At 45.8% G+C, this 21928-nt stretch overlaps 1 protein-coding gene and 1 long non-coding RNA gene across 2 annotated transcripts; one reads left to right on the plus strand and one right to left on the minus strand.

The window, feature by feature from the left end:
* Nucleotides 1-625: 625 nt before the first annotated feature.
* On the minus strand, nucleotides 626-21928 carry myh11b (myosin, heavy chain 11b, smooth muscle). The gene is given in 42 exon segments (XM_035525485.1): nucleotides 626-826; nucleotides 1299-1407; nucleotides 3140-3348; nucleotides 3813-3936; nucleotides 4346-4431; nucleotides 4522-4650; nucleotides 4741-4847; nucleotides 4850-4895; nucleotides 5159-5371; nucleotides 5949-6161; nucleotides 6476-6717; nucleotides 6932-7082; nucleotides 7461-7565; nucleotides 7822-8028; nucleotides 8348-8492; nucleotides 8605-8817; nucleotides 9259-9430; nucleotides 9662-9785; nucleotides 9906-10045; nucleotides 10273-10477; nucleotides 11039-11170; nucleotides 11262-11367; nucleotides 11671-11834; nucleotides 12285-12354; nucleotides 12451-12572; nucleotides 12986-13086; nucleotides 13089-13160; nucleotides 13454-13568; nucleotides 13655-13828; nucleotides 14966-15139; nucleotides 15296-15447; nucleotides 15709-15828; nucleotides 16238-16333; nucleotides 16546-16689; nucleotides 18540-18638; nucleotides 18784-18812; nucleotides 18814-18839; nucleotides 18926-19012; nucleotides 20046-20145; nucleotides 20524-20551; nucleotides 20850-21057; nucleotides 21576-21928. Coding segments are annotated over 42 exon segments (5802 nt in total). The 5' UTR covers nucleotides 21918-21928.
* Nucleotides 16572-20928, plus strand: LOC113580881. The gene is made up of 4 exons (XR_003411012.2): nucleotides 16572-16657; nucleotides 18564-18632; nucleotides 19257-19354; nucleotides 20138-20928. It is a non-coding gene; the product is annotated as an uncharacterized LOC113580881 (long non-coding RNA).

Below are 21928 nucleotides of genomic sequence, written 5' to 3' on the forward strand. Positions count from 1 at the left end.
TTGTAATAAGTATTATCATTTCTATTTAAAATGCTTACTTATGGTAAAGACAATTTACTTAAAAAGCATTAAAACACCACACCAGAAAAGCATCCCAACCCTCAGAAAATATTGTCTGGTATAAGACAGGAATGACTGATTATTTAGATTGGTGTTTTCAAACATTAAACTACCATGGCTAAGCGAACTCGAAGCATCCCTGCAGAAGAATACCGGCGTGTTGGGACTGGGATTTGTGGGAGGGCCGACTACTGCAGCTCGCCCTGGCTGCTGCGGGTTGGTTCTCCCTGCGCCTCCTCAGGTCCAGGTACTTTTCTAGTTGCAAGTCTCTCCTCCTCTGGAGCCCCCAAGCTACCAATCAGGGTCTGAAGTGCCCTGCTTCTTGCTCGTGGGAGGGAGGAGCCAAATGCGGGGTCATTCTCACGCCTGTGGACCGCAGAAACGGTAATCCGGAACAAATTGCTGAATGTTGCATCTCGACAGGCTAAACTGGTTGTGTTATTCAGAAGCACACATGCAAAAAGCTGAATAACAATTCAGGAAAAACAAATGCAATAACGTTTCACTGGAAGGTCATTTGATTCCAGTTTAGGGTTTAGTGTGGTGAATGTGGGTGTTGCATACGTCACAGAAAGGGATCACCGCAGAACAACCTGAGTTTGCTCCTGAGAAAGGACAGCTCTCTGCTCAGGGCGTCGTGGGCCTCCATGGCCTCACCCAGGTCCCGCTGCAGCTTCCTCTGTCCCACCGCGGCCCACTGGGACTCCTCGTCACTCTCCTCCACCTGCCTCTTCAGCTGCTTCACCCGCACGTTTGCCTTCTCCGCCTGCAGCGGGGAGTGGCATAGCATCAAAGAGCAGGACTCCGGAAGAGGGTTGGACCAAGAGCTTGCTAACTGGCTTCCACTAAATATTACAAACATTCTTATATCATGTTGCATTAAAACCACAAACGACACTGACGGTATTGAGCTAATTGAGCTAATGAGCACTTGACATTTTAGCAGCTTTTTTTTGGGGGGGGGGGGGGGGGGGGGTGATTCCTGATCTCACTACTCACATGTGTTAGGCTGGGTGGTGTTTCCCACCCCAAAGTGTAAGTTAAACCAACGTCATTTTAGATCTGGGTTCCCAGACGGTGGCTGTTGTTTTTTAAAATATATAAATATAAAATTCTTAGTGTAAACATTTTAGATGTTTTAGAGTTGAATCTTCGCCAGCGGCAGACTCTAGCCCTGTTAGCGAAGCCCACCCTAAACATGCACCTCCAGGTGAGGTCAAAGGCCGTGGTGAGGTTACCTGGTCCTTGTATTGCTCAGCCTGTTTTCGGTCATCCTCCATCTGAATGGTCAGGTCCTTCAGCTTCTTGTCCTTCTGACGTAGGGCTTTGGCTGCACCCTGCCTCTCCCTGCCCCAATGCACCCCCGAGGTCACAACACATTCCACGGTCATGCACATAAAATGTTGAGAATCCAAAAATTCTTTGATCCTCAAATCCAGGGGAATGCCAAATCAGAATATACCTTTTATACAGGTACAGTGGTGCTTGAACCTTTGTGAACCCTTTAGAAGTTTATTTCTGCATAAATTTGACCTAAAACTTCATCCGATTGTCACACAAGTCCTAAAAATAGATAAACCAAATCAAACAAATGAGACAAAAATATGAAACTCATTTATTTAAATGAGAAATGATCCAATATTGCATATCTGCGAATGGCAAATGTATGTGAACCTTTAGGCTTGAGTCAGGTGTCAATCAGTGGGATGACAATCAGGTGTGAGTGGGCACCCTGTTTTATGTACAGAACCTAGCAAAGTCTGGTCTTCACAATACATTTGAGGAAGTAAGAGGAGCTTTCTGAGGATCTCAGAAGAGTTGTTGATGGTCATGAGACTGGAAAAGGTTACAAAACTATCTCCACCAATCCACAGTCAGGCAGATTGTTACAAATGGAGGAAATTCAAGACCATTATTACCCTGCCCAGGGGGGGTCAACCAGCAAAGGTCACGCCAAAAACAAGGCGTATAAAACTCTGCAAGGTCATAAAGGAACCCAAGGTAACTTCTAAGTAACTAAAAGCCCCTCTCACATTGGCTAAGGTTAATGGTCATGAGTTCTGCATCAGGAGAACACCGAACAACAATGGTGTGCATGTCAGGGTTGGAAGCAGAAAGGTGCTGCTCTGCAAAAAGAACATTGCTGTCTGTCTGCAGTTTGCTAAAGATCTCATGGACAAGCCAAAAGGCTATTGGAACAATGTTTTGTGCATGCATGAGACCAAAATTGATCTTTTTGGTTTAAATGAAAAGTGTTATGGCTGGAGAAAGGAAAACACTTGTGGTAGTAGTATCAAAGTTTGGGCCTGTTCTGGTATCACAGTTTGGGTATCAGGGCCAGGATGACCATAATTGATAGAATTTGTAATTGCTCCATCAGCAAACTCTAAAGGAACATGTCAGGCCATCTGTTTTGTGAGCTGAATCTCAAGAAAACATGCAGCAAGACCCCTAAGCACACAAGTTGTTCTATCAAAGTACGGTTAAAAAATAATAAAGTTAAGGTTTTGGAATGGCCAAGTCAAAGTCCTGACCTTAATCCAGTAGATATGTCGTGGAAGGACCTGAAGCAAGCTGTTCATGGGAGGAGACTCACCTACATAACTGAGTTGAAACTGTTTGTACTGAGGAATGGGCTAAAATACCTCCAAGCTGATCTGCTGGACTAACCAACAATTACCGTAAACGTTTAATTGCCGTTATTGCTGCATAAGGGGGTCACACCAGATACCGAAAGCAAAGGTTCACATGCTTTTGCCACTGACGGATATGTAATATTGGATCATTTTCCTCAATAAATAAATGACTGAGTCTAATATTTTGTCTCATTTGTTTGATTTGATTCTGCTTATCTACTTTTAGGACATTTAGGACAATCTGTTGAAGCTTTAGCACAAATTTATTCAGAAATATAGAAACTTGGAAAGGGTTCCAAGTTTCAAGCAGTACTGTATCACAGTATGAGAAGGACATGGTGAGGTGTCATAATGGAGAAAGCGTTAATGGTGTAACATTGCCACCATTTCTCAGCCAACCCGTCTGCGGGATCTCTGCCCAGAGAGCCAAGGGACTTCCCCACCTGATCTCCTGCTCCAGCTGGTCCTCAACATGGTGCAGTTTGACCTCTAGGGTGGTGATAGAGGCCCTCAGTTTTGATTTGGCTTGTCCTTCCACCTCCTGCAACTTGGTCTTCAGGTCCTTGTTCTGCCTCTCCAGCTGTTGCCGGGCACCCTCACTCCTCTGTGACATGGCCCGCTCCACCTGCAGCTCCACACTCAGCTGGTCCACCTGCACACAGAGAAAGGAATGCTGGGATTGACTGATCAATCAGCTTGTTTGGTTGGAAGTGTATGTACATATTTCATTGATGGAGACTTGGGGCTTTTTTCTTTCTTTTTGTTTTACCAGTCCCAGAATTACCCAAGATTGTCCACAGTTCTTGGAGTTCCTTTCTCCGTGGTATTTGATTTTAAGAGTCCACACTATTGAAACATACATGAGGGGAGACCCTCAGAATACACTCTAAATACTATGGATTCTATAAAAACTATCATTTCATATACTAAACAAGAGAATTATTACATAATATTACTGCATCATGGTCATTTTTAGTTATTGTTAGTTTCTGCGTGTCAAAGCCTGATGTCTATGCTTGTGCGGCGCAGAAGTGGACGTCTGCCCTCAGGACACTGGCTTGCTTTAAGCTGTGCGCCCCACGTGAATTGTGACATGGGCCCTGACACCGCTGGCACCTGCTGGATGCTCCTCCTCAGCTTGTCGTTCAGGGACTCCACGTTGCCCTGCTCCTCCTCTAGCTCCTCCTCCAGGTGGGTGACCCGTCCCTCCTGGCGGTGCTTCTCTTCTGACAATATTGACCTGTGCGATCAAAAGCCACAACATGCACGTGGTCACTTATCAATCATATATCTGAAGAAGATTCCATGGATTAACTCCATTGTACCCTAGTCAGAGACATAGAGAAATTTGCTGTGACGTTCACAAGGTTTCCAGAGAAACAGGATGTTTTGGACAGAAGTCCATCAGCCGAGCAAACAAAGCGCTTCTTAAAGTCTAGGAGGTGAAACCATTTTGTTGCTTTTTCTAAACTGAAAGCTGAAACTTTGTGAACTTCAGTCTATACATGTTCTTCATTAATGAATTACACCAGGTGCTGTCGCAGGGAGTTACTGCTTGGGTATTAAGCACAGCATTTGACCAGTGTCAGCAGTTATGCTCTTTGGGGCGCGAACCTGAAAGAGGAGACGTTTAGGAAGTGGCTTCTTACTTCCCAGGGCTGCCAGCCAGCTCTTTTACCAGCTCATCCCTCTCCATTTCTGCTTGCTTTCGAGCTCTTTCCGCCCCTGCTAGCTCCTTCAGAAACAATCACCGGAACGTTTTGTAAAACAGACAATCTTCTGGTTTTGTGGAGTTGTGTCTGTCTTTTTTTTGGTAAGCCTATACCTCTTGTAAATGCATAATATTAGCCTCCAGGGTTTTGGTCCTCCTTTCAGTTTCTTTTGCGCTCGACAGCGCCTCCTTGTGGGCTGTGCAGAAATCCTCCAGCTCCCTCTGGGTGTCTCTAACCTGGGCCTGCAAGGCGGGAAAGCTGATCCATTAGACGCAGTCATGGAAGGAGACTAAACCCACAAGCGAGAGGTTGTGCACCTCCTGCTGGCCAACCTGAGCTTTGCGCTGCTGTTTGACCGCGTCGTCCCTGCTCCTGCTCAGAACCTCCACCTGCTCCTCCACATCCTTCACCTCACTCTCCAGCCTCTTCTTGGTAGTGAATTTCTCTGCTTGCGCTCATCTTCCAGCTGCGTCTCCATCTCGCATAACTGAGCACGGATATAACAAAACTGCTCAGTAAACTGAAATGGTTATTATGCATCATGCAGCTGAAACGTGTGGTGTACGATGCACTGTAGCTAGCATCACTCAGATGTTAAAAATGAACGTCCTATTTCTTGTTGATGGAGAATCAGACCTGCACGTGTTGTGATGCACTCACACATGGCCAAGACTTTTATGGTGATCGAGCTTTGACACACCGGCGAACAGAAAATGGCTGCCTTTAGGTGGAAAGCCGCCACGCTTTTACCTGCTTGACCAGCTGTCTCCGCTTCTCGTCTTCCTGCTCATCCCTGTCCTGGAGCTCCCTCTCAAACTGGGTCTTCAGGACCTGCACGTTCACCTCCAGCCGGAGCTTGGCGTCCTCCGCCATCTGGAGCTCATCCTCCAGCTCCTCCACCTGGGTCTTCACCTCAAGGATGTGAGTCTCCAGCAAGCGCTTGGCCTTCTCTAGCTCATGGACCTTCTCAAACCGTATGTCACACATGGAGGAAGGACGGCTGTTACATATACTGTGATGGAAAGTGAAGGGACGCAAGACACAAGTGCCTGAAGGCATTAAATACCTGAATACGTGGTTAACAAAGAACAAAACAAAACAAAACAGGGCGTGAACCAGGAGAACTAAACACAGAAATAAGGAAAGCACAACTACAAACTTCCAGCATCATTCACAGACCAGCAACGCGAGCAGGGAAACACCGATAAATATGTTAGGAAATCAAGATATAACAAGACAGGTGGAATCAACAAGAGGCAGGAAACAAGACAAAGGCAGAGACAAGGACCAAAACAAAACCTCATAGCAACATCACCATGGGAACAAGACAAAACAAAACTGCTCAGTGCTAGGGGAATCTGTACAGCATGTGCTGGAGATACCAAAGACACAGGCAGTTTTTAAACACAGCACTTTTAAACCATTATGGGAAATACCTGCATTTTCCTTCAAGTATTGAATCAGTTTGTTTTCTGCGCAACCACAGCTTATTTACCATTTACTTGACTTTGGACAAATGAAAACAAGTGCATGGTCTCACATTCTTGCCCACATCATCCTTTGAGTGGATCAGAGCATCTATCTCCATGTGCAGGCTTTTGTTGAGCTTCTTCACCTCCTCCAGGGAGAGCTTGGTCTCTTCCAGAGCTCGAGCCATGGCCAGCGCCTTGCTCTCGCCCTCTCTGACCTCAGCCTCGGCTTGGTCACGTTCTTCGGCGTTCCTGCAGGAGACGGCCTTCTCCTCCACCAGCATCTGACAGTGTTACACCGACAAACATACGCACGGTACACTTAAACCGCAAACAAAATGCCAAGGAGTTGCATTATGTAGCAATCATATTTCTGCCACAGCTGTCACTAAAATAGAAAATGAGAAAGAAAAAATGACTGTGTGACTCTCCTGCACTCGGTAATCAGCTAATGTAAAGTCCAACTGTATTGATCAGTCAGGGATCTTCTCAGTCTCCTCCCTACTAATGGTTTTGTGTGCGCACGGAACATGCAGGTGGTGAGCTAACGGCCGTCCTTCCGACAAACGCTTGTGTGGAGGATGCGAGGTTTGCCGACCTGGTCGAATTTCCTCTGCCTTTTGTCCAGGTTTGAGATCAGCTGTCTCTGGTTGTTCAGGTCCACCAGCACGTCCTCCAGCTCCAACTGCAGCTGGTTCCTGCTCTTCTCCAGCTTGTCGCAGGCGGCACCCTTCTCCTCCAGCGCCGAGCTGGCTGCCTCCAGGTCTCTCTGCAGTCGCTTCTTCGTCTCTTCTAGAAGCTCCATGCTGCTGGAGAACCTGGCCAGTTTTTTCTTCGCGTCTGCTAGCTAAGATGAGAAAAAGAGCCACACAGTCACAGGTTAAGTGATAATAGGCTTTGACTTCAGTACAGCGAGCGCATGTTCATTTTGTCTACGTTCAAATTGTCTTTCCACTCTCCCTAATAAGGTGCCCTAATAAGGGACCAAACTAATGGCCTTTGTCCCCTATATGGTGCACTGTGCGAGAGTCCACCTACAGCCTGGAGGACCAACCTGTGTGCTGAGAGTGGAGGAGTCTTTCCATGTTACGCTTGGCCTCAGCCTCCTCCTCCACCTGCCCCAGCAGATTGTTCCGGTCGTCCTCCGCCTGCCTCAGGTGGTTTAGAGCATTCAGCTTCTGACGACTCTCCTCAGCTTGCTGCTCCTGGGTGAGCACATGAGACAAGGTTCGGGCTGGATGGCCAAAACGCCACTACGTAGATTCATAAAATGTTTTTTTTTTTCTTAGACTTTAGTCTAAGACTAAAAACCTTTATTGTCACTTTAATCTGATGCTAAGGTTTTTTTTTTTTTCCACTGGTGCCTATGGTGACATTTACAGCATTTATCTGACACTTTTATCCAAAGCGACTTACAATTATGATTGAGGGGCCCAACAGTGGCAACTTGAACTGGCAACCTTCAGATTACATGTCAAGTACCTTAACCACACCACTACCTACTAGACCTTCTGTACTGAGAATCCCCATTCACTCTAGCTCAGGATTGGCCCGTTATAACACACACGGCTGCAGGAGCTCACCTGGGCATCCTGGAGCTGTGAGCTGAGACTGGATACATCTTTACTCAGTCTGCTGTTCTTATTGTCTGCGTCATTCAGGAGAACCGTGAGATTGTCAAGCTCGGACTGTGGGGAAAAGGTGTCATTACCTCTGTACAATATGTCCCTCTGAATAAGTAAATAAATGGTAAAGAATAAAAAAATGAAAATTATAGTGGAAAGAATCTGTAATGACGTTGCCAGTGTTAAAATCTTTCTAACAATGGATTTAACATCTCTGACAAAACTCTTCAGCTGACTACCAAGAACTTAATAAGTTGAACTGGATACGTTAGTGCATGATAAACACTATAGTAAAGAAAGGACAGCATGCGATGCCCACAGTGAGTTTGAAAACCCGATCTCCCAGCTCTGCTTTCTGTCTCTCGCTGTCGTTGAACCGGCCCTGCAGGTCTGCCAGCTGGCCCTCCACCTTTTTCCTCTTGTGTTCGGCATCCTGTCTGGCGTTGAACAGTGAGTGCAGCTCTGTGCTTAGATTTGCTGCCTCCTTCTCCAGGGTCTGCTTGGCCTTCTCCAGGCTAGCCTTTGCCTGCCACCAGAGACACTGAACCATGCATAGACCATGATGGGAACTGTGGTGGGTAGGGGTGGTAACTGAGGATAAACCATGATGGGAACATGGGGGGGATATTTAGGATAAACCATGATGGGAACATGGGGGGGGGTAGGTGTTCTGGGCTGCAGCTGGTGTACAGGGTGCGAATGTTGCATGGCCTTGACAGTGCGAAACACTTTACATTCTTCCTCTTTTTTTAACTTCTGAATATTGCAATCTACAGTTTGTACACACAAATCATTTGCAGGGAAAACTGGTCTATAAGAAGGGAATGTGTGTGCTGGCTGTTCACCCGTTTCGCCTGTTCCACCTGCTCGCTGAGGTCGTCCACAGCGTGAGCGTGCTTCGGCCTCATCTCCTGCAGCTGAGCCTCGCGGCTCCGCCATTCCTCCTCCATCGTCTTCCTGAACATTACCACTTCCTGTTCCCTTTTGACACTGTAGCAGAAAAATGCATGTTAACCCACAGAACACATAACGTCGGCCAGGTTTGAAAGCAAAGGAAGCGAAGCCCCCCCCCCAAAGAGGGGCCGTGGTGTTGTGCGTGTACCAGAGCTCCTGCTGAGTTGCGAGGGTGTCCTGGGAGTCCTCCAGCTCAGACCTCAGGGCTTCCAGCTCCTCTCCCAGCTCTCGCTTGGCCTTCTCGGCCTTGGTGCGGGTGGCTCGCTCATTCTCCAGGTCCTTCTGCAGCTCAGCAACCAGCCCCTCCGTCTCACGGATCTTCTTCATGGTGCTGTTCTTCTGAGCAGACTCCTCCTCCAGACTGGGTAACAACATCAAACAAGAATCATGACACGTTTGCCTGGGCCAATGTGCAGCAAGGTATTTGGGTGGGAATTTATCCATGGGGACTGGATTGGATCCTAAAAACCATTATATTATTTGTTATTATGTTGCCCACACATTCAGCCTTAATGATGTAGCTAAAAATCTGAAGATGCTTTAGAGGTGGACAGAAGCTGTGGCATTTTGATAAAAGAGAATCAGAAGAAGAGAAGAAAAAGAATAATTTCATTTCTTAAATGAGGACTTGATGAAAACTTACTCAGTGGAACATGAACAGCAAAATGAAATGATCATGTAAAAAAAAGGGGTTAATTTTGGTTGCTTTGGCCCAGTTTTGGCTTCACCCAGCCACAGGTGAAAGTGAGGAAGTGTCTGGAGAGACGGCATGTGCGGCAGGGCAGCCGGACGTTCCTCGTACCGTGTCAGCAGGGCCTGCATCTCGTCCTCCTTGGCAGCGAGCCGGGCCTTTTGCTCGGCGCACTCGGCCTGCACCACTGAGATCTGCTCCTGCAGGCTGGAGCGCTCAGCCTCCAGCTTCCGCTTTGCCTTCACCAAGTCCTGACAGAGCTTCTCCTCCTTCTTCAGTTGCACTGAATAGACATAAAAAAAACCAAACAAACCCATAGTTACACACACAAACCTGTTTTGTGGTATTATTAGGTACCACCTCTTAGAGACAGGGGTAGGCCAATTTCTAAATACTATCTTCCAAAGTTTAGTTCCAGGCTTAAACCAGTGAACAAGGCTATTCAAGTGTAACTACACCATCAAACATACCACCATGGTTCAATGTTAAAAAAGCAAATCTGCTCTCCGCAAACCTTCAAGCTCTGAAATCATGGACTCATGCTTATTCTTAAGTTTGGTGAGGTTCTTTGATTTTTCTTCCTCTTCGCTGAGGCTGGAGGTCAAGTCCGCTAGGCGCTCCTCAAGCTCCTGCTTCTCCTGAATGTGGAATGGTATACAAAGTTATGCTTAGTCTAGGACAAAAACGTAATTAGTCCAAGCTAAAAACGTTGTCGATTAACCTCAACAACAAATTAATGTTTGTCTTGAAAGACAAACCTTATGCAGCGTGTTGTTTTGGTCCTCCTTGACAAGGATATCACCCTCCAGTGTTTTAATCCTTCCATCAGCTGCAGCCTTCTCCAGCTGGAGCTTCTGCATGGACCCTTCCTGTTCTGCCAAACGTGCCTCTACGTCCTACAGGATAGAACGCGTCGTGAGCTCTCCAAAGAGCACGGTAAAGAGCTCAGAAGCTGTCTCAGCAGTGTAGCAAACCCAACCTTAATTACCAGAGTCTTTTACACTGCTCAACCTGTCAACATCAGCGACGGCACCATCACCATTCCATCAGTGCATATCTTTGACAAATGACATTATTTCCTGATCGCGTATCAGTTATCAATTATCAGCAATCATCGATCAATCTGCAGCTGCTGGTGCATTTTCTTCTTTTCCTGCTGGAGGTTCTGGCCATGCTCCTCCTCTTCCTCCAACCGCGCCTCCTTCTCACGCAGGACTTCCTCCAGTTCCTGCTTCTTGGCCCCCAGGTGTATCCTCATCTCCTCGGTCTCTGCATGCAGCTCCGCCTCCATCTGCAGCTTCTCCTGCAGCCGGTCCTGCACCTCCAGTAGCTGGCGGGAAGAAGCCCAAGCACTGATAATGAAATTCATTCTGGAACTAGGAATGATGTTTATGTGTCTGAATCAGCGGTCAAATCCTTGCAGAATTTAGTGCTGCACCCATCTCAAAAAACCTAAATCAATTTGACAGCCAACTTCCCTGTTAAGGTTGGAAAATTTCTCTAGTTCTCCAACTCCTTCTAAACGTTGCGCTTACATTCTTCCATTACTGGATACAAAGCAAATTGTGGCTTACACAAGTTAACATGCGTTATTTGCACAAGAGTAGGTGGCGATGCTGAAGATGACAAAAGGGGAGTGTGACACCCAGCCTGATTTAAAACAACTAGCTATGATTCTTAAAGAAGACACTAGTTGTGATCTGTTTCTGAGTCCAGGCTCAGAGGAGGACCTGGGGGTTTTCTCTGCTGATCCCACTCACCTAAAGCTCTGCTGTGGCTCTCCGCCAGAGGTCATACTACTGACAAACATGGATGAGCTACTATGGTATTAAAGGACAACATGATGATGATGATGTTGATGATGATGGTTTGACAGATGTTTTCACAGTACCTGTGCATGTTTCTGATTGATCTCCTTCAGCTCCGCTACAGCCTTCTGAGCCACATCTTTAGCCTTCTGAAGCTCCTCCTCCTTTTGACTCATTTTCTCTTCCTGTCGGGTCACTTGCAGCAGAGGTTTGACCTAACGCCGGATGGACGGCCTTCTCTGATGACAACGTGTCTTAAACGTCATTTGAAGTCTGATGGCTTGTAGAAGATGAAGTGTGACTTACTTTGGTCAAGAGCCTCCACCACTGCCAGTTCTTCAGTTTTAGGTAGGCGACACAGTTTCTCTGGATCACTTTCATGGCAATGAGCTGCTGCTGTGACGGATAGAAGAGATTTCAAGACCAAAAGTAGTTGGTTTTAAGGCATGTGATTTCTATGTTATTGCCAGAGTAGCGGATGCCTTCTCCAGCTGTAGCTTCTAAGATAATAGAATTACGTTTTGACTCAACAGAGGAGACTGAAAATAGCAAACAGCCTTGGGAATCTCTGTATTCTGTTTTCAGATCACAGTGAGTATTCTGTAGCCTTCTCAGATGGGTATGAAAGGAGTTCCTTCAAAAATATAAATATTGTTGGTTTGAAACGTGGGGCATTATTTTGCCCTTGCATGCCTGTTTGCATTTACCCTACACTCACTTTCTGGTGAGGAAGCCCTGCACCTTGGCCTGGAAGGCGATGATAATGACGGTGAGTTTGAGGTCTCGCTCTTCCTCCAGCTGGGCTAACACTCCCGTGCGGAGGAACATCTTGCTCTGACCGATGCGGTACAGGTTGGGGTCCAGATCCAGATGTTTGACCTGAAGAGCAAAGAGCAGAGATGCTGCAAAGGAAATTTCCCATCTCAGGCAATGGCCACTGCATTGGTGATCACAGACTGCAGAGATCCCTGCCTTCAGTGCTGCAGGTCTACCACCATGGGCCATTTAGTTCCAGCCCTACTCTACAACACCTGACCCAATTCATCTAGGTCTTCAACTAGGTGATCTAGGTAGCATCTGAATATCAGAGCCAAGTGTATTGAAGCTAAGGCATGTTGAGCTGCAGATCTCCACGACTGAAGCTGGGCACCCTTGATATAACATGTGCGTTGCAAAAAGGTTATGTCTGTTTTAACTTGCTGTACTGCATGAATAAAATGAGTTTAAATGGTTTATCTGCTATTTGCGGGATTCCACTCTTAAGTTAAGCTTCATCCCTGCGAAAATCAGACACAAGTGGATTGTGGTTTTTCAGTAGCCATGGCCTACCATGAGGGTGCATGCTTGTTTGCCGTCCATGAAGCCCTTGGGGATTGCGCTGGCAGCCAGGATCTCGTAGCTGGTGAGCAGAAGGAGAGCGTGTTTATGAAACCATGGTTATGAGGCTTTTTCAGGAGGCAGTGACCGCAGGCACGTTTCTGTGAAGGTGGCTGACCGTTGCCGGAACTCATGGAAGACGATGCGGTTGGGGAAACCCTGTCGGCAAATACGAATGCCCTCCAGTACGCCGTTACACCGCAGCTGTTCCAGAACCATGCGAGCGTCCAGCTTCCCTGACTGCTTACGCACACGCACACGCACACACACACACACACACACACACACCTGCTGACACCTGATGCTGCTCTTCAATGCTGTAGTCACTGACCTCTACATATTCAGAACCAGTGTCTCCTGACATGGACTAAGCTTAGTCTCGCCCAGAAACGGCAGTACCACTGGTCATTGGCGATCCTGTTTAGGTTAGGAATCTGGTGCTCAGGGTAGCTAGATTGTGCACTGTACTCTCAGGGCTGTATGATGAAGTGCAATTGGTGAAATTTGAACACACATTTTAGAAATGCCATTTTATGAAATTTAGGTAAGATAACCAAATAAGATGACTGCTTCACAGATGGCTCATAATCGTGCTCAGTACTGCGTAACCGCCATAGCGATATGTCAGAGAAGGGAGGGTTGGTGTGGCCTACCCTCTTTTCATGGTTTGGGATGATGCAGCGTATGAAGTTGGGTTGTGTGTTGTGGAGAGTGGTCATCAGTTTGCCCAGAGACTCCTTATACAGCTGCCCTTTTTTGACTTGGAGGCCGAGGGCATCGAGCTGTCAGACATCTTAGCCATGGTCTCCAGGCCCACCACATGATTCACTGCAGAAGCAGCGCCCATGCTTTGGTGTGAATAGCTCCCCCTTGTGGAGATTCTTTAGACATGCTAAACGTGTGAGTAAGTGAGTCCATGAGGGGCTATGCATCTTAAGAACAGGATTGCTTGGAGGGATCACTCATACACCACTCAGCAGAAAGGTTAGAGAGACATTAAGAGTTTTGCTTAAACATTAAGTGTTTAATTTTGTATTGTATATGTTTGGTGTTTAATCGAGAATTAAATTAAACTAGAATAATCAGTAATTAGAAGAATCTATAGCCAGTAAAAACTTCACCATCTTTCCAGAGTTCTTGCACAAATGGGTTGGTGGAATTGCTCAGCAGGGTGGTGACATTGTCGTTGAGTGGGTCCATGTTCTTTGTTAGCCAGGCATGGGCATTGTAATCCACCTAACCAACAATCCACATGTCATTTACTGGGACAGTGGTGACCTCTGAGGCACCACTACACAGAAGGGCGACAGATGTTTACCAACCTTCCCAGCATAGTGCTGCACAGTGAAGAAGGTCTTGTCCTTTGCGTTCTTTGGCTTGCAGAACTTGGAGTGGCTTGAGTGGTTGTTTGTGAGCTTCTCCACAAAAGAAACATCGGTGGCTTTGGGGAACCAGCACTCCTCATCCAGCAGGGCCAGGATACCAGGGGGGTTATTCTGTATGGGTAACATGGTAAGGGTTAGGTTTAGGGCCAGGATACCAGTAGGGTTATTTTATTTGGGTAACAGGGTAAGGGTTAGGGTTAGGGCCAGGATACCAGGAGGGTTATTCTATATGGGTAACAGGGTAAGGGTTAGGGTTAGGGCCAGGATACCAGGAGGGTTATTCTATTTGGGTAACACGGTAAGGGTTAGTGTTAGGGCCAGGATACCAGGAGGGTTATTCTATTTGGGTAACACGGTAAGGGTTAGGGTTAGGGCCAGGATACCAGGAGGGTTATTCTATTTGGGTAACAGGGTATGGATTAGGGTTAGGGCCAGGATACCAGGAGGGTTATTCTATATGGGTAACAGGGTAAGGGTTAGGGTTAGGGCCAGGATACCAGGAGGGTTATTCTATTTGGGTAACAGGGTATGGATTAGGGTTAGGGACAGGATACCAGGAGGGTTATTTTATATGGGTAACAGGGTAAGGGTTAGGTTTATGTTTAGAGCCTAGATACCAGGAGTGTTATTCTGTATGCATAACAGGGTAAGGGTTAGGGTTAGGGCCAGGATACCAGAAGGGTTATTCTATATGGGTAACAGGATAAGGGTTAGGTTTAGGGTTAGGTTCAGGATACCAGGAGGGTTATTCTACAAGTACATTTAACCACATTCACACTTTTCAATAATTATTTAATGTGGTGTATAGTGGTTTAAAGTAGTTTTGCAAACAGTATACATCAAACACAAACTCAGAATTGTCTCCAGTCCTTTTTACTGTTTAACAGTCGTCTCAGTATTGTCCAATGTCTGTCTGTTGCTTGCCATGCTTCTCAGTTGTAGATTACTCTTTAAATACAGTCTCATCTAAAACATGTCTCATCTAATACCACACCTCTGTTTCATTTCTGTTGTAAACACATGCACAGTAATAAAGTGTTGCTTAACTTTGAGCCCACTGTTAATTAGTGCTGGGTACTGGGAGCTAGTTACACAATACAACACATTGTTTGAGACAGATATGCCTGTCCTATAGCTTTATATATATGCTATCCATTCAATAGCCTGTTGCAATCATAGCTGTACAATAACTCATCATCATGGCGATGTCCTGGTGCGAGGGTGGGTCATTTGGCAGCATTGGCGTACCGGCCTGTCAATCAGCTCGATGCAGGGCTGCAGGTCCAGGCCAAAGTCGATGAAGCTCCACTCAATGCCCTCACGCTGGTACTCCTCCTGCTCCAGCACGAACATGGTGTGATTGAACAGCTGCTGCAGCTTCTCGTTGGTGTAATTGATACACAGCTACCCAAACGAGTTGTCCTGGAGATGACGGTCAGAGGTCAAGCCACTGCGCTCTCTGCTTTATTTCATATCAAATGCAGCATTTGTATCTTGCCATTTTTATCTATTTATTCCTCTACGTTGTTTATGTATTTTGTATTCTTTGTAGTAACACTAAATGCTCTCTGTCTTCACCTCGAAAATCTCAAAGCCCGCAATGTCTAAGATGCCTATGAAAGAAACTCCTTGGCGCATGGTCTTGTCCAGAGTCTTGTTGACATGGGCCAGGACCCAGCGAAACAGGCGGTCATACATGGCTTTGGCGAGGGCCTCAATGGCAAAGCCAGAGTGGGTAGCAGAGACACCAGCAGACCGCATTTGATTACACACCCCTTTTGTCATCTATGCAGTCTGAATGGCAGTTGTTACTTTGGTAAAAAGAAGAAGGATACGGCGACATTATAACAGAGTTGACTGGGAATCCCCCCAACCCCTGGGATCAAAAAGAGCTATCGATCTATACCAGAACAGCCCTGAATCTTTCCTAAATGTTCATTATACATGCACGCACTTCAGGACGTGTGCTTGTTTCTGCGTGTGTGACGGTACCTGCTCTTTGGTCTGAGCCTTCTGCACCATTTCCCGGCCCACCTTTATGCGAGGTGTGAGGATGGCTTTCTTGAAGTCGGTTAGGTTGATGGCCTGCAGGTGACACACTTTCTGGGCAGCTGGGAGAGAGAGTTTTTTCACTCTTCAGGTTTGTGCATTCCCGATTGGGCGTACATTGTTTTACATATGGCAGATGTGAAATTTAAGCTCAGATAGATAGGTATAAGTATGACAATTCAGGTGGCATGATTGTAGTGACCTGTGGCATGACTGTAGTGTGCTAGGTTATGCCTGGTGTTATTGTATTGAGCTAGGTTACCTGTGGTGTTACCGTAGTGTGCTATGTTACCATGACGTTACCATAGTTTGCTAGGTTACCTGTGGTGTTACTGTAGTGTGCTAGGTTACCTGTGGTGTTACCGTAGTGTGCTAGGTTACCTGTGGCGTTAAAGTAGTGTGCTAGGTTACCTGTGGCATTACCGTGGTGTGCTGGGTTACCTGTGGCGTTACCATGGTGTGCTAGGTTACCTGTGGTATCCAGCATACTGGCCTGCTCCTGGTTCTTCTCCTTTTTGAACTCTATGTTTCCCAGCTGTAGTACAGTGGAGCACACTTTCAGCATCCCTGAAGGGAGAAAGATTCCACATGTCAGACTGTGTTAAGAAAGTGTTGGCTAAAGTATCTCAGTAGGGCTTTTTTATGAGCGAGGAAAACCCACACCTGAGGGAAAAAGGGTTCCACAGAACCATATAAACTTGATCACTCAAGGAAGCACTTTAGTTTAGAACTACATCACCACTTTCTAGACAAAAACTGAATAGCGCTCAGGTCCTCACCTATTCTCTCATCTTCGCTGAAGCCCAGGACCTCCATGGCCTCGAGAGTCTCGTTAAACAACTCGTGGTCTTGCTGACCCTGAACCTTCAAGTGTCCTGCTACCAGGAAACGGTAATTACTGAACTCCTCCAGCACCAGTTCCTCTGGGAAAACAATAGGAGTTAACATATAACATATAACATATAGCATATAACTTTACGGTTAACACATATAATTATAATATACTACTTATACAACAAGAATAACTGGGGTGTGTGTGTGTGTGTGTGTGTGTAATGTACTATAGTAAATGGTGCAGATATATACTGCTCCAGAAAAAAATAAGAGATCACTTTGGAGATCACTCCAGTTTTTTCTTAAATCAGCATCTCCACGTGTACAGCAGCCATTCCATTCAAGTGCTTGTTGAATTCATTTACAGACACACCTCATTCTAATGAGATGCTGAATAGGTGATCAACTTAGGTGATAGGTGATCAACAAAATCCTATTCTAATGAGCAACAGTATAAGAACTGCTGCTGTCTTCACTATTCTCTTGTTATAGAACCAGCTGGATGGGAAAAACAGTACTAGGACTACCCAAAAAGTAAGTGTAGTCCAAATATAGCTACAGGTCATGCCAAAAGAGTTAAAAAGAAAGGCTCTTAATGAGGAAAAGAAGGGTTCCGTTGTAGCTTGACTGGCAGAGGAATACAGTGAGCGTCAGGTTGCTTCTATCTTGAAAATTTCAAATCTGTGGTTCATAAGAACAAGGTCAAGCAGCAAACACATGGGACAACAACAGCTACATACTTGTAGAGGTTGAAAACGACTCTTTACCGACCGTGATGATCCACCTCATTCAAATGTCACTTAACAACCGTAAGATGACGTCAAGTGATCTACAAAAAGAATGGCATGCAGCTGGGGTGAATTACACAGCGAGGACGGTTTAAAACAGGCTTCTGGAGGCAGGGCTGAAGTCGTACAAAAAGCCCTTCATCAATGAGAAGCAAAGAAGAGCCAGACTGAAGTTTGCAAAAGGCCATAAGGATTGGACTGTAGAAGACTGGAGTAAGGTCATCTTCTCTGATGAGTGCAATTTTCAGCTTTGTCCAACACCTGGTCATGTAATGGTTAGATGGAGACCAGCAGAGGCCTACAAGCCAGAGTGTCTCACACCCACTGTGAAATTTGGTGCAGGATTGGTGATGATGGGTGGGGTGATGATTGGTGGGGTGTTTCAGCAAGGCTGGAATCGGGCAAATTTGTCTTTGTAAAGGACACATGAATCAAGCTACTTACAAAACTGCTGGAGGAAAACTTGCTTCCTTCTGCTCTGACAATGTTCCCCAACTCGGATGATTGTTTCTTTCAACATGACAATGCTCCATGTCACAGCCACGTCAATAAAAGTGTGGATGAGGGACCACCAGATCAAGACCCTATCAAGGCCAGCCCAATCTCCAGACATGAACCCCACTGAAAACCTCTGGAATTTGATCAAGAGGAAGATGGATGGTCGCAAGCCATCAAACAAAGCTGAGCTCCTGGAATTTCTGTGCCAGGAGTGGCGTAAAGTTACCCAACAGCAATGTGAAAGACTGGTGGAAAGCATGCCAAGACACATGAAAGCTGTGATTAAAAATGCTTTATTTGTGGTCTGAAATTTCTGTAACTATTTTGTTATTTTGACCATTAGTCATTTTCATAAATAAACATGCTTTGGAATTTGGAAGAAATGTTGCCAGTAGTTTATAGAATGAAACAAATTTGCACAGTCTGGTCAAACACATACCCATCAATTGTAAAACTAGAGAAACTGATCATTTTGTAGTGGTCTCTTATTTTTTTCTGGAGCTGTGTGTGTGTGTGTGTGTGTGTGTGTGTGTGTGTGTGTGTGTGTGTGTGTGTGTGTATTACAATTCTGAATATCTCTCTCTCTTTCTATCTCTCTCTCTATATATAATGTATGTATATAGCATTTCATACACTCAACTGTAGGTCATTACCATGCATTTTGTCCTTTGCTCCAGCTAACATTTGGTAGAAGATATGGAAGGACCTCTCGACCTTGGCCTGGCGAACACACCTGGACTTCTCCAGTAGGTCTGAGACAGGGGGGTTAAGGGCGAAGGTCATGTGACAGGGAAGTGGGAGTGCTAATCAAAATGCTTTGGGTTTGGACCTGTTTGGAAACTGAGCCAAGAATCAGTATTATGAAATAGACAGCTTCTGATGGTCTCCTTAGGATACAGGTTTCAATATTGACACCAACCAGCCATGTCAAAGTTTATCTTAATGAATTTGCCCTGTGGGAAGAGCAGACAGACTGACTTGTATATGCGTAGTGAAAGACTAAACATGACGTTTAACTCAGAGATCTGTGTCCACTTACAAATCGTGAAGAATTATCATTTTTGATGGTTTTTTCGTTTCCAAAAGCTTCCAGAATGGGATTTGTCTGCAGTAGCTTCTTCTCTAGCTCCCCCTAGTGGTCCAGGAAAAGAACATCAGCCATTCTAAAGCTCACTTTCACCATGACAACAATCTACTGTCATATTTTAGGCAACCTAACTGTAAACACAAATTAAATAAAGCATGGCAAATAATGACAACATTAGCACTGTTTTGTGAGCATTATGGTCATTCTCAGGGTTTGGCATATATGTAGCGCTCTCAGTCTGAGGCTCGGTCATACCATCTAAGGTCCTTTGTCATCATTACAGGGTAACGCAGGACTGTGGATCTGCTGAAACACTGCGGTGTAAGACTCACATACTCCCGCAGGCCAGCTGTATGCAGGCAGTGATGCTGCAGTCTCTGAGTGAGTACGTGTCACGCGCAGTACTCACAAAGCTTTCAGAGTTCCAACCAGTTTTCAGGACAGATTTTGGCCATGCAGCCATTCTCAAACCTGCTGCCCCCGAGCTCCCGCACCGAGACACAAAGGGAGTCTACATTTACCGCACCCACACTGAGAGACACACGCTGAAACACACACCTAACCTGCATTGACTGCACCCACAGTGTGCAAGCAGAGAGCTGTCAAAGCATTCCTGGCACTGTAACTGTAATGTCTGTCTGCTATTACGGACTTGCTTTGGTTACATTACTGTAGATTGGCATGTTCATAACCATAAACGTCCAGTTAGGCTCTAGCTAGCCTCCCAGGAAAGCAAACCAAAACACTGTGTAGTGGTAAGATGAAAACACTGTGCAGAGTAGTTGCAGTGTGCAGTGTGTTCAACATGTACCACACTCTACCTTGTTAAGTGCTGAGGCTGGATCCTGTCACAAAAAGAAATGCATGTTTCATAGTTGTGGGCTAACTTTAAAACAGTGTGGACTAATGGCATATAAAGTCTTGAATATTGATGCATAGGCCAGTTTGCATATGATATTACGATTGTAGGAGTGAATAACTTGAAGGTTACACTGGCAGTTCCCCAGTCCTGTTTCTAGGAGCCTTTAACACCCCATTAGAGGCAGAACCACGCATGGGATGCAACACTCACTGAGCCTGCTTCCGTTTTGCTTTTGTGCGATGAAGCCACCACGGCCAGGTACTGGATGACTTTCTTGGTGTTCTCGGTCTTCCCGGCTCCAGACTCCCCGCTGAGGCACGAAGCCCCAGTCAGCCGGCACGAGGAAGACCCATGAGGAAGAGCCGTGAGGACCTGGCTGAGCGCGCTCACTGCTCAGAACCAACTGGGTTGACCCCAGATCAGCTCAATTTGCATGAGCTCTGTGACAGACTTTATTTAAAACTCGATGTAAACCTTAAAGCATGTACCTAAAGCATTCTGAAGGAGAGATGCAGTTTATGACTTGTATGGTGTTTGAGTATTCAAACTGAATATTTGCTGAGCATAGGCAATGCAACCCACTTTTGCAAATGAAGCTGATGGAATATTTTTTGATCTTCAAGAGACAAAGTAGTTTTATGTCCCTTTAAAATGGTACATGTGCACGTGCGTGTGTATCATTACTCACGTGCAAAGGACAGACTGGTCCTCACGTTCTGTGGAAAAACAGAGAGGCAGAGGGTGACGTGTGTCATGGTCATCACTGGAAGTGCACTGAGAAACTGAGCCGGATAACCGGACATTCTTGAGTCTTGAGTCTCTGGGAACCGGAGCCTCAGAAACCTCACATATGCCAGATTCAGCTAACAGAATTCACAGAATATGATTTTTAAAAATGCATTTCTCATGTTAAAATAGATCATAAATGTGTCAGAAATGTTAAGTTTTGATCTTTATTTATTTATTGATAAAATGAACCTGACATGGTCTGTTGTGCTGTTAAACTTGCCAAACGTCTCCTCCACTCTTTGTATTTAGTATCACATGGTCACTGAAGCCAGACCACATTAATGTCTCTCTCAGCAAGAAGTGGTTCTCACCCTGCATCATGGGGCGGCACCTCATGGCGTTTCTTTCCTTTGTACATCTCAATGACCTGCTCCAAGTAGATGGGGAGCATTTTGTATGGGTTGACCACCACGCAGAACAGGCCTGAGTAGGTCTGAAGAGAAAGACTCGTGTTCATGAAAACATGGCAGAGAATGGTATCAGAAAGTGGGGGTCTTATTCATTTTAAATGGTAAAATGCATGGCCTTGAACATAATCAGTGCTTATGCCATATTTATATCAATTCTTCTCAGTTGGTACATTTTAAGGTTTTAACTAAAATGTACAAATATTGTAACCTCATGAGGGATTTTTAATAAGATGATGAGGTGTCAGGTTTGCTGGGAGCAGGGAAACCACTAAGTTGCAGTGCAGGGCAACTGTAGGACCAGGACTATTAACACCACAGGACCAGGACTTTGTAACACTGCAGGACCAGGACTTTGTAACACCACAAGTCTAAGACTTGCTAACACCACAGGACCAGGACTGAGTAGTACTGCAAGACTTGAACTTGGTAACACCACAGGACCAGGATTGGGTGACATCACAGGACCAGGGCTGGGTTACACTTCAGGACCAGGACTGGGACTGGGAAAAACGACTATTTTACTCAACATTCATAAACTCACATATATGAGTCCTGAGAAGTATCTCTCCCTGAGATTGTTGAGCACAGAGGCCTGATTCAGACAGGTCAGTTCTGCCATGTCCTCTGCTTTGCTGAACTTGGGGGGGTTCATCTTCTGGATGTCATCCTTGTGGACGGTTACCTTGGAGCCATTGTCCAGCTCAACCAGGATCTCGTCAGCTTTTTCCTCCTTGATGCTGGCAGGCTGAAACCCATCTTTCTCTGACGGGACCCACACCATCCTTTTAGCGGACCAGTCTGCCGGAGCCACGCTGCTGTATTTGAAGTCGTTGTTTACGAGGAGGACCGTGTTGCTGTTGCCAGGGTCTGGTTTCTTGGACATCTTGACCTAGC

The sequence above is a fragment of the Electrophorus electricus genome, chromosome 1 (genome assembly GCF_013358815.1).
Source record: "Electrophorus electricus isolate fEleEle1 chromosome 1, fEleEle1.pri, whole genome shotgun sequence".
Classification (NCBI taxonomy): domain Eukaryota; kingdom Metazoa; phylum Chordata; class Actinopteri; order Gymnotiformes; family Gymnotidae; genus Electrophorus; species Electrophorus electricus.